The 13,321-nt window shown below is 42.7% G+C and overlaps 1 protein-coding gene across 1 annotated transcript; it reads right to left on the bottom strand.

The window, feature by feature from the left end:
- Nucleotides 1-5,192: 5,192 nt before the first annotated feature.
- LOC136543333 (uncharacterized) lies at nucleotides 5,193-5,771 on the bottom strand. Its single transcript, XM_066535809.1, has one exon. It carries the CDS (start codon nucleotides 5,769-5,771, stop codon nucleotides 5,193-5,195), a length of 579 nt encoding a protein of 192 aa, XP_066391906.1.
- Between the last annotated feature and the right edge of the window lie 7,550 nt (nucleotides 5,772-13,321).

The following is a 13,321-nucleotide window of genomic DNA, read 5'->3' as shown; positions in this document are numbered from 1 at the left end:
CACAAAGTAATATAAACAAATTGTGTATATGCACAAATATAATATTTTGTATTATTCTATATATGAAGAAATATATATATAAATAATTGTAGTCAAAACAATATAGAAAACAAAAAAAATAAAAATTAAAAATTTGAATTTTAAAACTTCGACTATAATTTTATGACATTAAATGAAATAAAATGAAAATATTGTAAACATAAAAGTTGTATAACTCATCAACATGTACAACTTTTATTTTGGTCATCTTGTCATGTGACTTTGTTTGAACGATTCAAAATTTAAAATTCAAACAATTTCAACTTGAAACAATATTTTGAAAAAGTAAAATTTTCTAAAATCATGCTCTATCATTTTAGTCTAGTCATCTATCTTTGTCACTAATTTTGAAAAATTCAAATTTTAAATTTCAGAAAATGACCGCTTCAAACCTGATTTTCAAACACTAAATGATTTCAGCTGTAAAGGTGATGAATATAAAAGTTGTACAACTCGTCAAGATCTCCTACTATTATTTTGATCATTTCTTCATTTCATAAAGTGTTAAGTGATTTCATAAAGTTTTAGTAGTAATAGAGTGGATGTTCAAATAGAGTCATCTGGATGTTGCAAATGGTAGTCTCACACACATGCATAAATGTAGTCTCATACACATACAAAAATATGTAGTCTTACACACGTACATAAATATATAGTCTCACACGCATGCATAAATGAAGTCTTATAAACACACACTTACACAAACACTCCACGTTCAACAACTAGCTAGCCCGCTGTAACGACTTTCTCCTTGACACCTTTTCGTTCTCATGGCAATATGTCTTTGGGGAGGTTCTTTTCCACAACACTGATCTTCTTAGGAAAGTCTATGAATAGTGGCATCTCATCGTAGTTATTATAAGTTTCAACATCGTCCATGCCATCAACTCCAATAATGTGCTGTTTTCCTAAGACAACCACGTGCTTTGTCTTCTTCTTCGGGGGGAGGTTACTTTGTGGGTCAGACATATAGAAAACTTGTGCGACACGTGAAGCGAGCACCCAAGGGTCATCTTGGTAGCCTAGATTCTCGAGGTCCAGGACTCTCAATCCGATCTTGCTCAGTTGGTGTTGTTTGATCCAGCGGCATCGAAACAGGGCAACCGTTATATCCATTCTATAGTCAAGTTCTCATATCTCTTCAATGATGCCAAAGTATTGGATCTTTCGCCCCAATCCATCGAGAGCCTCTATTCGAACGCCGCTGTTTTGGTTCACATATTTAGTATCCTTTGCGTGGGTATAGTATGTATACTCATTGATGTCATAAGCATTCCAAGATGTCACTTGTCTCGATGGCCCTTCCGCCAACCTACTGATGGTAATAGAGTCTATGGTTTCTCCAGGCAGTATGTTTTGGTCCTTCAACCATGTAGTTAGTCATTGCTTGTGTTGTTTGATGACCCAATCATCCGAACGGCCATTTATCTCTGCCATAATGATAGCCAAGTGTTCATCAATGTATAGTTGCATCAATTGTGTACTCTACAAGATACTGTAATGCGCCTGACTCACCTCTTTGTAATCAGGGTTGATGAACACTTTTCTACCACTGGTGCCCTTCCCAGCAAGCCTACCCTTGTGATGAGAATCGAGTTTACCAATCCCTTTCTGTACTTTTAGGTACTTTTGACAGCACTCAACGACTTCTTCAGTACTGTAACCCTCTATCATGGAGCCCTCTGGGTATGCTCGATTATGCACGTATCGACTTAGAACCGACATGAACCGCTCGTAGAACCATATTTCATGCAAGTAGCAAGGGCCCAACGCCTGTATCTGATGAACCATGTGAATCATGAGATGTGGCATTATATAAAAAAAAGCAGGAGGTAAACACATCTCTAGTTGATTTTGTGTCTCCACCACAAATTCATGTAGGTCACTCAGCTCTTGCTTGTCAATCGTCTTCTGTGAGATCTTCGAAAAGAAGTAGCACATGCGGGTGATGGCTATTTTCAAGAACTCTGGCTTTATAGCCCTGATTGCAATAGGTAGAAACACTGTCAGCATCACATGGCAATCGTGAGCCTTGCAGTGTGTTATTGATAAGTCCTTCATCGACACTAGCTTCTTCACATTTGTTGAAAACTCAGTCGGGGCTTTGATCCCCCTCAGGAAAGTGCATATAACTCTCTTCTCGTCTGGTGTTATGTTGAAGCACGCCGCGAGCAGAGTGTATTTTCCATTAGCCTCAGGTACCGGGTGAAGCTGTGGCATCACGTTTAGTTGCACCATGTCTTTCCATGCTTTCAGACCATCCTTTGACTTGCCTGTGTCCATCAAAGTAGCAATGAGACTCTCAAAGACATTCTTCTGCACGTGCATAGCATCAATGGCATGGGGGACCTTCAAGTCTGGCCAATAAGGCAGATACTGAAAGAAGATCGATTGTTTCTTAAAAGGTACGCCTTTGACAGGAGGTGTGCTTCTATCTCTATTTGTCCCATCCGGATTCTTCTTTCTATAGACGACGCGTATGTTTTTCACCATTCTGTACATGTGTTCTCTGTTATGACGTCTCTTCGGAGGGGGTTTAATCTCCGGGGCGTTGTCATAAAATCTAAAGAACAATTTGCTGTGGTACTTGTGACTTCTCTGTTATAGCGGTACTTACGGAACACATCATACATCTGCTCCCCATGCCTCCATAGTCTCTCCATTTCTTGCATCAAAGGCTCGAGGAACACATCTATATCAATGCCTGGCTATTTAGGGCCAGAAATAATAATAGTGAGGAGAAGGTACTTTCTCTTCTGACACAACCATGTTGGGATGTTGTACATGGTCAAGATCACTGGCCATGTGCTGTGGTCGCTCATCCTCTCATTGAAGGGATTCATTCCATCGGTGCTCAAGCCAAACCATACATTCCTTGGGTCATCGCTGAATTCTTTATGCTTCTCATCAAACCTTTGCCACTGACTACAATCAGCCGGGTGTGCAATCTTATCATCATCCACCTTGCGCTCATCATCCCACCATGTCATGAGTACGACTTCTTTAGGGTTTAGGAAGATGCGTCTCAAGCGGTCGGTCACTGGCAGGTACCATATTACCAAGGCAAGAATTCTTCTCTGCTTTGCATCGTTGCCTAATGGAGTGTCCTCTGGGGGCTGAGATTCTTGTACCACCTTTTTTGTATCCTTCTTATTCCTCTTTTCCCCATGGAGGCTTCATCCCTACCATGAAGGTCATTGTTCTTGTACAGGCTGGCCCCACACTGGGGACATTTATCTAGTGACTTAAACATTTCGCCATGAAAAAGTATACAGTGGTTGGGGTATGCATGGATTTTTTCAACCCCCATTGTCAATGGACTTATGACCTTCTTCGCTTGGTATGTGTTGGCGGGAACTAAGTTTGGTTGTGGCAGCACTCATGATAGGAGATGCAATAGATCATTGAAACTACAATCTAACCAGCCGTACTTAGCCTTCAGGATGAGCAGCTCAAGCACAAAACGTAGCAATGTGCAATGTGTCGGATAGCCCTTTTCAACACCATACATAGTCTCCTTCGACGCTTTTATCACCCTTTCCAAATTTTCTAGACCTTTTGGGCTATTTAGTAAAATCTCTGGTCTAAGGGCTCGAATCATGTTCTCCAAATCATCTTCATCCCCGACACGTGCTCCACCATCATTATTTGCACCACCTTCGTCGTTACCATCCCAACCACCAGCATCACCACCTTGTTCATTGTCAAACTCGAAATCCATTCGTGCATCAAGCTCTGCTGAATATTGGGACAGGGATTCTATGGTTTTGTCGTCGTATTCCTCCTCATCCTCATCGTTAACAATAACCGTTTCACCATGATGAATCCACACTTTGTAGTCCTCAATAAATCCTCGCATAATTAAATGTGATCTGATGATAGTCACATATGTCCATGCCATACGGTTCTTGCGATCTTTACAGGAACAAATAATTGTATCCTTATTCTCTTTCAATATCGTTGCATGCTTCTTTGCGGCTTCAATAAATTTATCCACCTCTTCACAGAAACCTGCTTTTAACCTTAACGAACCATACATCCAAGAGTTCCTGTACTCTATCTTTTACAACAACAACAAAACAAACATTAAAGGACTACTTATTCAGATATATATAAAAATGAATCAAATTAATAATTACTTGAGAATAATTGTATATACTTTAGATATATATGAATATAAATCTAATATAATTACATGAAGCATACAAACACACCATGGTAGAGAAAAATTAATTAATGGCCCATTTATCCATAATTAATTAAAATACATATTTATTGATTACAATAAACAATTTTAAAGACAACAATTAGCAACAAATATACTTTACCTAATATCTTTCATACAAACCTTAGTCCAAATTTACAAAAATGAAATTAATAAAAAAACCAAACCCTAGATCTAGATCTACATGCAAATAAAACATGCATAAAACTAACTAATTGTTCACTAAAATCAAGAAATATGGACCAAATAAGGGTATGATCTTGTTCTCCTCACTAATTTACCCTAGTACATTTAAAACTTGGGTCTAATTTGCTTCATAAGTAGCTCAAGCACCATAGAAGAGAGAGAAAAATAAAACTTTAATTACTCACTAACCAACCATTAAAACTAACAAAAAGTGTGGAATAATATTTTCTTACCTTTTACAACCTCTCCACCAAAGGATTTGAGACCAAAACCTTCCCCCCTTGGTAGAGCAATTTTTGGGAGGTGCCTAAGGCCTCCCCACCTTTCTTTCACGGGTTGGAGTGAGTGACCCGATGAGGAATAAGGTGCTATAGCTATATTATATGTGGGTCATTTATAGGGGTGGCTGGTGATTGAGCCGCCTCTACAAATCAGAGCTATTTATACGATGGTCATTTGTAGGGGCGGCTGGTGATTAAGCCGCCCCTACAAATCGGAGCTATTTATAACGGGGCCATTTGTAGGGGCGGCTCAATCACCAGCCGCCCCTACAAATAGAATCTCTGGGGACGGCGGGTGATTGAGCTGTCCCTATAAATCAGATCCATTTGTAGGGGCGACTCGTATCATCAGCCGCCCCTGCTGTTCCATTTGTAGGGACGGCTGATGTCTGGGCACCCAAGCACGACACTGTAGGGGCGGCTCCATCACCAGCCATCCCTACAAAAAATTTGACCCATTGCTAAAAATCGTTTTTTACATGGTGAGGGCTGTTGGCGAACATCTTTCCAATGGAGTGAATCAGGCTAATAGGCCTATAGTCCCGTAGTCCAGTGGGTGCCACGGTTTTGTGCAAGAGGACCATAATCGCGCCATTGAGGGAGTGGAAGCTCCTAAAGTCGATCTCCCAAAGCGCATGGAACACACGCACGACATCTGGGCTGACCACTTCCCAAGCAGCCCAGAAGAAGGCTCCGTTGAACCCATCCGGGCCAGGCACCGTATCGGTCGGAGATTCATGAACAATCTGAGCGACTTCCTCTAGCAAGAAAGGAGCAACCAGCTCACTGAGATCCAACTGCGGGATTTGCAGCTGTGATAGATCGATTCGGTGCTGTCTGACGAAGGCCGAACTGAGCAGATCATTGTAATAGGAAAAGACTATGTCGGCTTTAGCCTCTTCTTCACTGAACGTCTGGCCATTATGAGTGACTGCGAACAAGTAGTTCTTGCGACGGCGGTGACATGCTTGGAGGTGAAAATACTTGGTGCAAGCATCTCCCTCCCGCAGGCCCCGAATCCTGGCACGCTGCCTCGCCATAGTCCGTACCAGGGAACTGAGGCCAAGAACGTTGGCTTTGAGTTCGTGGCGTAACTAAAGTTCGCCAGGTGTCAGCAACCTTGTTTCTTGCGCGACGTCGAACTCATAGATCACGGCCCGCGTCGCAGTTAGCTGCAGCTAGACATTACCGATGCGGGTGGCGCGCCAGCTCCAGAGTGCCCTGGCCAGAGCGCGTAGCTTCTTGTCCAGGGAGCGACAGGCGTCTGCGTCAACATGGCAGGCTCCCCAGGCAACACGTACGACATCCAAGAAGCCATCAATCTTGGTCCAGTATTGGTCGAAGCGGAAGCACGGTTGAGCCCATGGCTCAGAGTTGAGCACGAGCAGGAGTGACACGTGACCTTGGAGCTTCTAAGGACATAAGTAAACCTGACAATAGTACTCCCAGCAAATCATGAACAACAAAAGTCATAGTTCCTCACAAGGTCATTGTCTTTACACGTGTTCATAGCATTTTGAAATCATCACAGGCAATATGAAACAATTAGAGGCACCTACAACAATACTAATCAATGAAAAAGACAAGCACCATCAAAAGAAACAACTGAACCAAATCAATAGCCAGTAACCAAGGTATTTTAAGGCTTGATTGGTTGCCCGAAGCACTACAAGGAGGTTTCACAAACACTTTTGCATCCATGGCATCATCTTCACAACCCCTGTATTCCAGATATGATGCTACTGCCTCTTCTTTGGTTGCAAAACTCTTGTAGCAGCAGTTTGCAAAACCAGATACCTGGGCATGGCATATAGGCCAGGTTGCATAGACCCCAGGCTCCTTTCCCCGATAGACAACATACCAAGCCATGTGCCCCTTAAAAAACACATAAAACCAAGTATAAGATGTTGATAAGATGAGGGTTAGTTCAATCGATTTGCCTTAGATTTAATTGCCATCTCATTTGACCTTGCACTTGGAGCTTAATGAACATAGACAGCAGCAAATCTCAAACAGATAGTACAAACCCGACATCATGACAAGCAAGGAACCATAAGTAGAAGATAGAAGAAATAATGCTCCAGTACCTCACAAGTCTAAGGTCATCAGTTTTTATAATCCATTACTCAAACCGACACTGTTATCATCATAGGCATGAAAAAAATCTCACAATTGTATCAGCCTCAGTCAATATAGAAATTAGAAACAATGCAGGCCTCAGCTAACTGCAAACAAACTTGAGAACATATGCAATCATCCCAGGTGGCAAATAAGAACACAAATGTGGAGAGACAAGTTCATGGCTGCCATGGAAGCGTGGAACACAATAAAGTAGCAACATGAATAATAAGCACAACCACCTTAGATTGCTATAGTTTGCATCATCGGCCAAATAGCAACCTGAAGAATAAAGCAGCAACATGAAAAATAACAAGAAGATTAACAGCATCTGAAATGTCTCAGCCCAACTAAGTGACAATCCATCACCAGGTGTTAATGTCTACACCACATAGATCAACACAGCCTCACATCCATCACCATGGCTCCTATGCTATACAAAACTAGGTGCAGCCTTGGTCAGGCAACAAATGGTTCTTTGTAGCACCAGATGAGGTCAGTGCTACACATCAAAATACTTCCTACGGCATAAGACAATTAGCATGGCTCTATGCAAAAGTGGAGAGGCCAACTCATATGCATCTAAGCAAAGTAGGTTGTGCTCAGGTAGGTCCTAAGCCATAGGATCCTATGAGCCTCTGTCATCTGAACAAATCAAAGTCCCACAGCCTTGTTCTTCAGCAGGTAAACTAGGGCAAACATGAGTGCCTCCTGTGAGTACCCAGGGTAGGCCATAACACAGCCATAAAAGGTCCTGATGCACCTCATTATGCTGTGGAGTCTTGAGGGCATCTCCTACAGAATCCATAGCCTTGATCATTCCATTCATGAGGTCTATTTCCTCTTGGGTAAGCTTTCTTCTCTTGCCATCCCTTTCCTCCTGGTCCTTGGCATCAGAACCCTTAGAGCCTTCCATACCAGAAGGAGTTTCCTTTCTAGAATCAACATCTGTGCCACCTAAGTCAATGATGTCCTCACCGCCATATATCACCTTGGCCAATGTCAGTTGGAGTACCCAAAGGCTCATTTGAGCCCACTGCATACCTGCCTATGGCCTGGTTACCACCAAAGATGGCATCCATCTGAACATAGTTCTCTATTGGTGTGTTCAAGAACTTAGCATCAGCAGAGTGGTCCTAGTTAGTGAAACAGATATAACTATTAGACATAGGGGACAAAAGAAAAGGGATAGCTGAGGTGTTATCCAAGCAGTTCCTAACCTTGGTGTGGTCAAGCAGGTGTTCATCATCAAGTACTATCATATGGTGGTCCTCATCCCACAGAGCACCACTCAAATCCTTGAGCCTAACAATCTTAACACACCTTTGCCTCCACTTTCTCAGGTGTGACCCTAGCAAACTCAGAGACCATGAGTGCAACCAGCATAACATGCACCTCCTTGAACCCTTTGTCAGTTTTGACCCCCTGCCCCACCAAATCATGGAACCTCCTTAGCATGACCCAGTCTGGATAGGAGTTCAGTGCATAGGGCCATTAGGCTGAGGGGCTGCTGGATTGCCATCATCAGTAACAACTACCCCACCCTGTCCCACCATATTGTCCTCACCACCAATGTTAACAACCCGGTCAAGCATATTCTCCATTTCCTATCCATAACCGGCATTACATTGAACAAACTAGTACGTAAGAAAACAAATTGCATGATATGAAATACAAGTTCAATAGATCAAATAGGCAGAAAAGGAATAGGTACTACATCATTATAAAGTGCCATAGATCTCAGTTAAAATACAAGTTCCATCAATGCTACTAAATAGTACACACACCATGTCGCTACACCCTAGAATTCTCCTTGTTTTGCCACATCTGTGCAACCCATGCCTCCCTTTGTTGTGCCTAGGTACCATTGTCAGGGACATGATCTGGCTATGAGGCATTGTCATTGATGTTAGGAGTCCATGTGGATTCAACAAGTACATGTTTGTCCTGCCCATGCCTAAGGATCCAATTGTGAAGAATACAACAGGCAAGAACAAGCTTAACTTGGGTCTTGTATGGGTAGAAAGGCTTGTTGTCCAATATCATGAATCCATTCTTTAGAGCCCCAAAAGCCCTCTCAACTGTTACTCTAAGAGACGAATGCCTTAGATTAAAAAAGCTCTCTTTAATTTTGAGGTCGGTTTGAACTAAACTCCCTCAAATGGTACCTTGTGGCATGAAATGGTGGCAAGAAACCAGGCCTCACTGCATATCCAGCATCGACAAGATAGAATTTTCCTAGAAATTAGCAGATATGGATATGTTTTAGTAGTTTTATTTAAAATTAAGCAAAGTATCAATGGTTTTTTGTGGTTTGAATGATACCTGTTGGCACTCTAAGGCATCAGCTCTTTCAAGAGCATCAGATAAGATAAGAGCATCATGTGCAGATCCCTCCCAACCAGCAAGCACATAGGTGAATCTGAGGTTAAAGTCTATGGCTGCCAACACATTTTGTGTGATGGTGTGCTTCCTGCCTCTAAAGGCAGCTTGCATCTTCATAGGCACTCTAGCTAAGATATGAGTACCATCAATTGCTCCTATGCAGTCCTAAATCAACAAGACATAAGTGCAAGTGAACATTGACACTAAACTGATAATGAATGAGACCTATGTATGACAAGTTCTGGATACCAACCTTGAAATAGGGGTACCACCTTCTCCTCCCAAGGATCCTAGGATGGACATTGGTAGCAGGAGGGATAATCAATTCATTCCTCAGCTCTCCTACTGCATATAACACCTTCTGAAAGAACCTACTAATTGTCTCTGCGGACCTCCTAAAGGTGAGGTCAACCACCCTAAACCTCTCATTGTGACCAACAACATGCAAGAACATGGTTACTTGTTTTTCAACAGATGCATGTATGATGTCAGTGGCAAACTCTCTACTACGAAAAATGTCACAAAGTTGGAAAAAAGAGGCCCTCTTCATTCTAAGAAGGTTGACATAGTGCACATCATCGGATTCATAGATGTATCTAAGGTTGTTCATCCTCTGTTTGTCCCTCTCAGCCATGGGACCATAGGTGACTGAGCTGGAATCTTCAACTCTCCTCCTAAACCACATGAAAACCAAGCAGCCACTGCAACAACCACAACAGTGGCAGCCCTACGCCTAGCTTCAAAGGCCATGTCTACCAATAGGATGGAGGGCAACGTTAGAAAGGGAGCATGCAACATGGGTGTGTACTGCTTAGCAAGCAAAAAAATCAGACAAAATAAACTATGAAAGACGCGGCTGCCACACCAAAGGATGCTCCTCCAGCGTATACTATTACACAATCAACATCACTGACCTCTAGGCATTTTGCTCAATGTGTACAACAAAATAGTCATCAGCATGTATAAGATCTACAGAAAACATGAGGTATATACCAAATACGAATATACAGATCTGAGCTAGAAACAGGTAAATCAGGTATAGCATCGCACAAATCTGAGGATGTCAAACCAAGAACCCTAATTTCTTAGCATTGCATGCAAAATCCACAGACAAATCAACAAAATCGACACTGAAGAAGGAGGAGGGGAGGAGGGGAAAAGCGTAGGTGGCATATACCGTCGAAGCGCCGGAGGACCGAGAGAAATCCACCGGCGGTGGTCACCTCGGTAGGGCTACCGAGGTCGAGGGGGAGCTAGAGGGGAGTTCGCACCAGAGCTATGGTGGAAGGAGAGGCGAAGAGTGAGGGCGGTAACCCTAGCCGCGACCCCTGCACGCGCTTTTATTGCCAGGACGGCCTCATCTCCCGCGCTCTCTGAAAAGGTTCCTGCCAAGCACCGCTTAAGCCTGCACCAAGAGGAAAGTGGGGATCGAGAAGACGGCGTCGTCTGGGATGGAGGAGGGCATCTGCACAAGAGGAAGCAGGAGAAAAGTACGAGTAGGGCAACCAAACACAGGCGAAATGCACCAAAGGGTGCGGGATGGGCCATATGACACCCAGTTTAGGCAACCAATCATGCCCTTGGTGTTTAGATCCAGGGACTAAAGTTTAGGAGTGTCACATCGGGTGTCACATTGGGTGTCATATCTGGTATTCAGATATTAATCATAAAACTAATTACAGAAGCCATGACTAATTCATGAGACAAATCTATTAAGCCTAATTAATCCATCATTAACACATATTTACTGCAACACCACATTGTCAAATCATGGACTAATTAGGCTTATAGATCCGTCTTGCAAATTAGTCTCAATCTGTGCAATTAGTTTTGTAATTAGACTATATTTAATACTCCAAATTAGTGTTCAAACATCCGATGTGACAGAAACTATACTTTAGGAGGGGGAAACAAACACCCCTCGCTGACTGAATCCAAATCCATCATCCGTGCCCTTGCCCTGACGAAGATGGAATAGTCCCAACAGGTACCTGCTGTTCGTCAGGCGGTTCACACCCAAAGGAGGTGGAGGCCGCCACGCGCGGCTTCACCGCGGTGCTCCATGCCGGAGTCAGCGGCACGGCGTACATGTCGCACTTTGCCGCTGGCCTCCACCTCCTTGGGCACCGTGGAGGTACAAGCTGTGTGCCCAATGCACAAATTGTGTGGGATACGGTCGAGTACAAATGATCGATCAATTTCAATAGTTGGCACCTTAGCAACCTGAAGAAGTATATTCCAAATAATAAACATTCGTTTATGTGTCCATGTACAGATCCAGCACTCTTTCCTCTTGTTCATTTTTTAGAAGCATACATGTATATGTATTAATTCATGATGCAATTAAAATGTAATGGCCATTTTCAGGATGATTGCAACATGGTTGAGCTTGAGGCTGCGTTGGCAAAACAAGTGATGTGTTCTACTTTGATGTGTTGTAGAGTATTCAGTACATTGCACTTAGAAATTATAACCCAAGTTCATGCTACATGAGATTAATTTACAAGCCCATGTTTATATTGAGATGCTTTAGGAGAGGCACTTTGTTAATATGTCCATCTGGAAAATCTTTGTTCAGAATTCAGGTAGGTGAATTTCAATGTCCCTTTGTTACTTAGGCCACCTTTCCTATCCTCCACCCCCCTCCTCCCAAAAAAAAAAATCAACTGCTTGCTTGTACAAACCACTGTAGGGGCTCAGGCCCCGCCGGTTCTCTTAAGAAAATCAATGTTCCCCCATGAATTTTCTGACATAAGATGCCAGCCCGGCCCTGAGTTCCACAATCTTCCTAGAGATGCATCTCAAGACAGTTTTCAGTAGGTTCTGTCAGAAGGGCTGGAAATTTTTCTATCTGCAAGAAGAGCTAGCATGCTGAGCGCTTTGTACCAATCTATCCAAAGAATATTCACTCTACGATATTGTTTTGTTCTTTCCTCTAAACAAAATTAAAATCTATTTCTATAAGAAATTGCATACCCTATTCTATTTCATGAGAAGTTGCAAAGCGTGGAGTGATTTATGAAAGAAGTGTCTGTTAGGTTGATCACAATGCATGTTAATTTTGTGATAAATCTTTTGTCCCTGTTGCTGTTGCAGCCCACAAAACTTAGCCTTTTATAATGACAAAGATGGATAATTTATGTTGTATGTCATTGGATTTGATGTATACCCGTAGCAACGCACACTAGTAGAGAAATAACCTTTCATCTGTTTTGATTTTAGGCTTTAGTCTCGGTATTTTTTACATCCGGGAGTAAAGGAAGAATTAGTCCCGGTTGGAGCTACCAACAGGGACTAAAGGCCCCTGTCCTGGCACGCTTTCGCAGCATGCTACCTTTAGTCCCGTTTGGTGTTACCAACCCGGACTAAAGGTCGACCTTACCAACCCGGACTAAAATCCTTCAACCTTTAGTCCCGGTTGGTAACACCAACCGGGACTAAAGGATGACCTTTTAGTCCCGGTTGGTGTCACCAACCCGGATTAAAGGTCTTCCACCCGGGACTAAAGGTACCCCATAGGTCAATTCAAAATGAGAGTGTCCAGGACCCTGTCACATGTGGTGTACAGCTGAATTGGTAAGGAGTTTATGCGCGGGAAAAGAGGTCCTGGGTTCGAATCTCACACATCACAAGAGATGTCTCCCTACAATTTTGTTTATTTTTCTCCTGAAGATGGACCTTTAGTCCCGGTTGAAAAACCGGGACTAAAGCCAGTTCGCAACCGGGACAACAACCCATTTCTCTACTAGTGGCATGGATACTCAACTAGTGTAATGTTTAAATGATGCGTACCAGCAAACAAAATTTTTTGGTATTTTCAACAAAACACCCAAACAAAACATGGAAACGTGGCCCAAACAAGACGTATTAGCATACATGAAACAGTGTCATAGATGGAATAAGTGCATTTTCTTATATCAAGGGTGTTTTGGTCATTTCGCTTGTCAGTTAATGGCGTCAGCCTTCACACCTAACGGTAACGATAGTGTAAAAAGGAATTCGGAGTCGGTGTTAAATAGAGAAATCTGAACTTTGCATGGCCACGGAAGGAACGAGTGAGTTTTCATGCTGTCATACATGAAATTCT

The sequence above is a fragment of the Miscanthus floridulus genome, chromosome 3 (genome assembly GCF_019320115.1).
Source record: "Miscanthus floridulus cultivar M001 chromosome 3, ASM1932011v1, whole genome shotgun sequence".
Lineage (NCBI taxonomy): Eukaryota > Viridiplantae > Streptophyta > Magnoliopsida > Poales > Poaceae > Miscanthus > Miscanthus floridulus.
This window is presented reverse-complemented; position numbering and strand designations above follow the sequence as displayed.